The 288-nt window shown below is 56.6% G+C and overlaps 1 protein-coding gene across 1 annotated transcript; it reads left to right on the top strand.

Moving 5' to 3' along the window:
- Positions 1 to 4: 4 nt before the first annotated feature.
- LOC145718688 (histone H2B type 1-A-like) lies at positions 5 to 282 on the top strand (the record flags this gene model as incomplete). The annotated part of the gene is made up of 1 exon (XM_081810199.1): positions 5 to 282. A coding segment is annotated over one exon (278 nt), but the record flags the coding sequence as incomplete, so codon positions are not given.
- Positions 283 to 288: the final 6 nt, after the last annotated feature.

Genomic DNA, 288 nt, shown 5'->3' on the forward strand with positions numbered 1-288 from the left:
CAAAAAAGCTGTAACCAAAGCTCAGAAGAAAGAAGGGAAGAAGCGGAAGAGATGCCGTAAAGAGAGCTACTCCATTTACATCTACAAGGTGCTGAAGCAGGTGCACCCCGACACCGGCATCTCGTCCAAGGCCATGAGCATCATGAATTCCTTTGTTACTGACATCTTCGAGCGCATCGCGGGCGAGGCGTCCCGCCTGACGCATTACAACAAGCAGTCGACCATCACGTCGCGGGAGATCCAGACGGCCGTGCGCCTGCTGCTGCCCGGGGAGCTGGCCAAGCACGC

This window comes from Leptonychotes weddellii, unplaced genomic scaffold (genome assembly GCF_054177405.1).
Source record: "Leptonychotes weddellii isolate Sample4059 unplaced genomic scaffold, ASM5417740v2 HiC_scaffold_200059, whole genome shotgun sequence".
Lineage (NCBI taxonomy): Eukaryota > Metazoa > Chordata > Mammalia > Carnivora > Phocidae > Leptonychotes > Leptonychotes weddellii.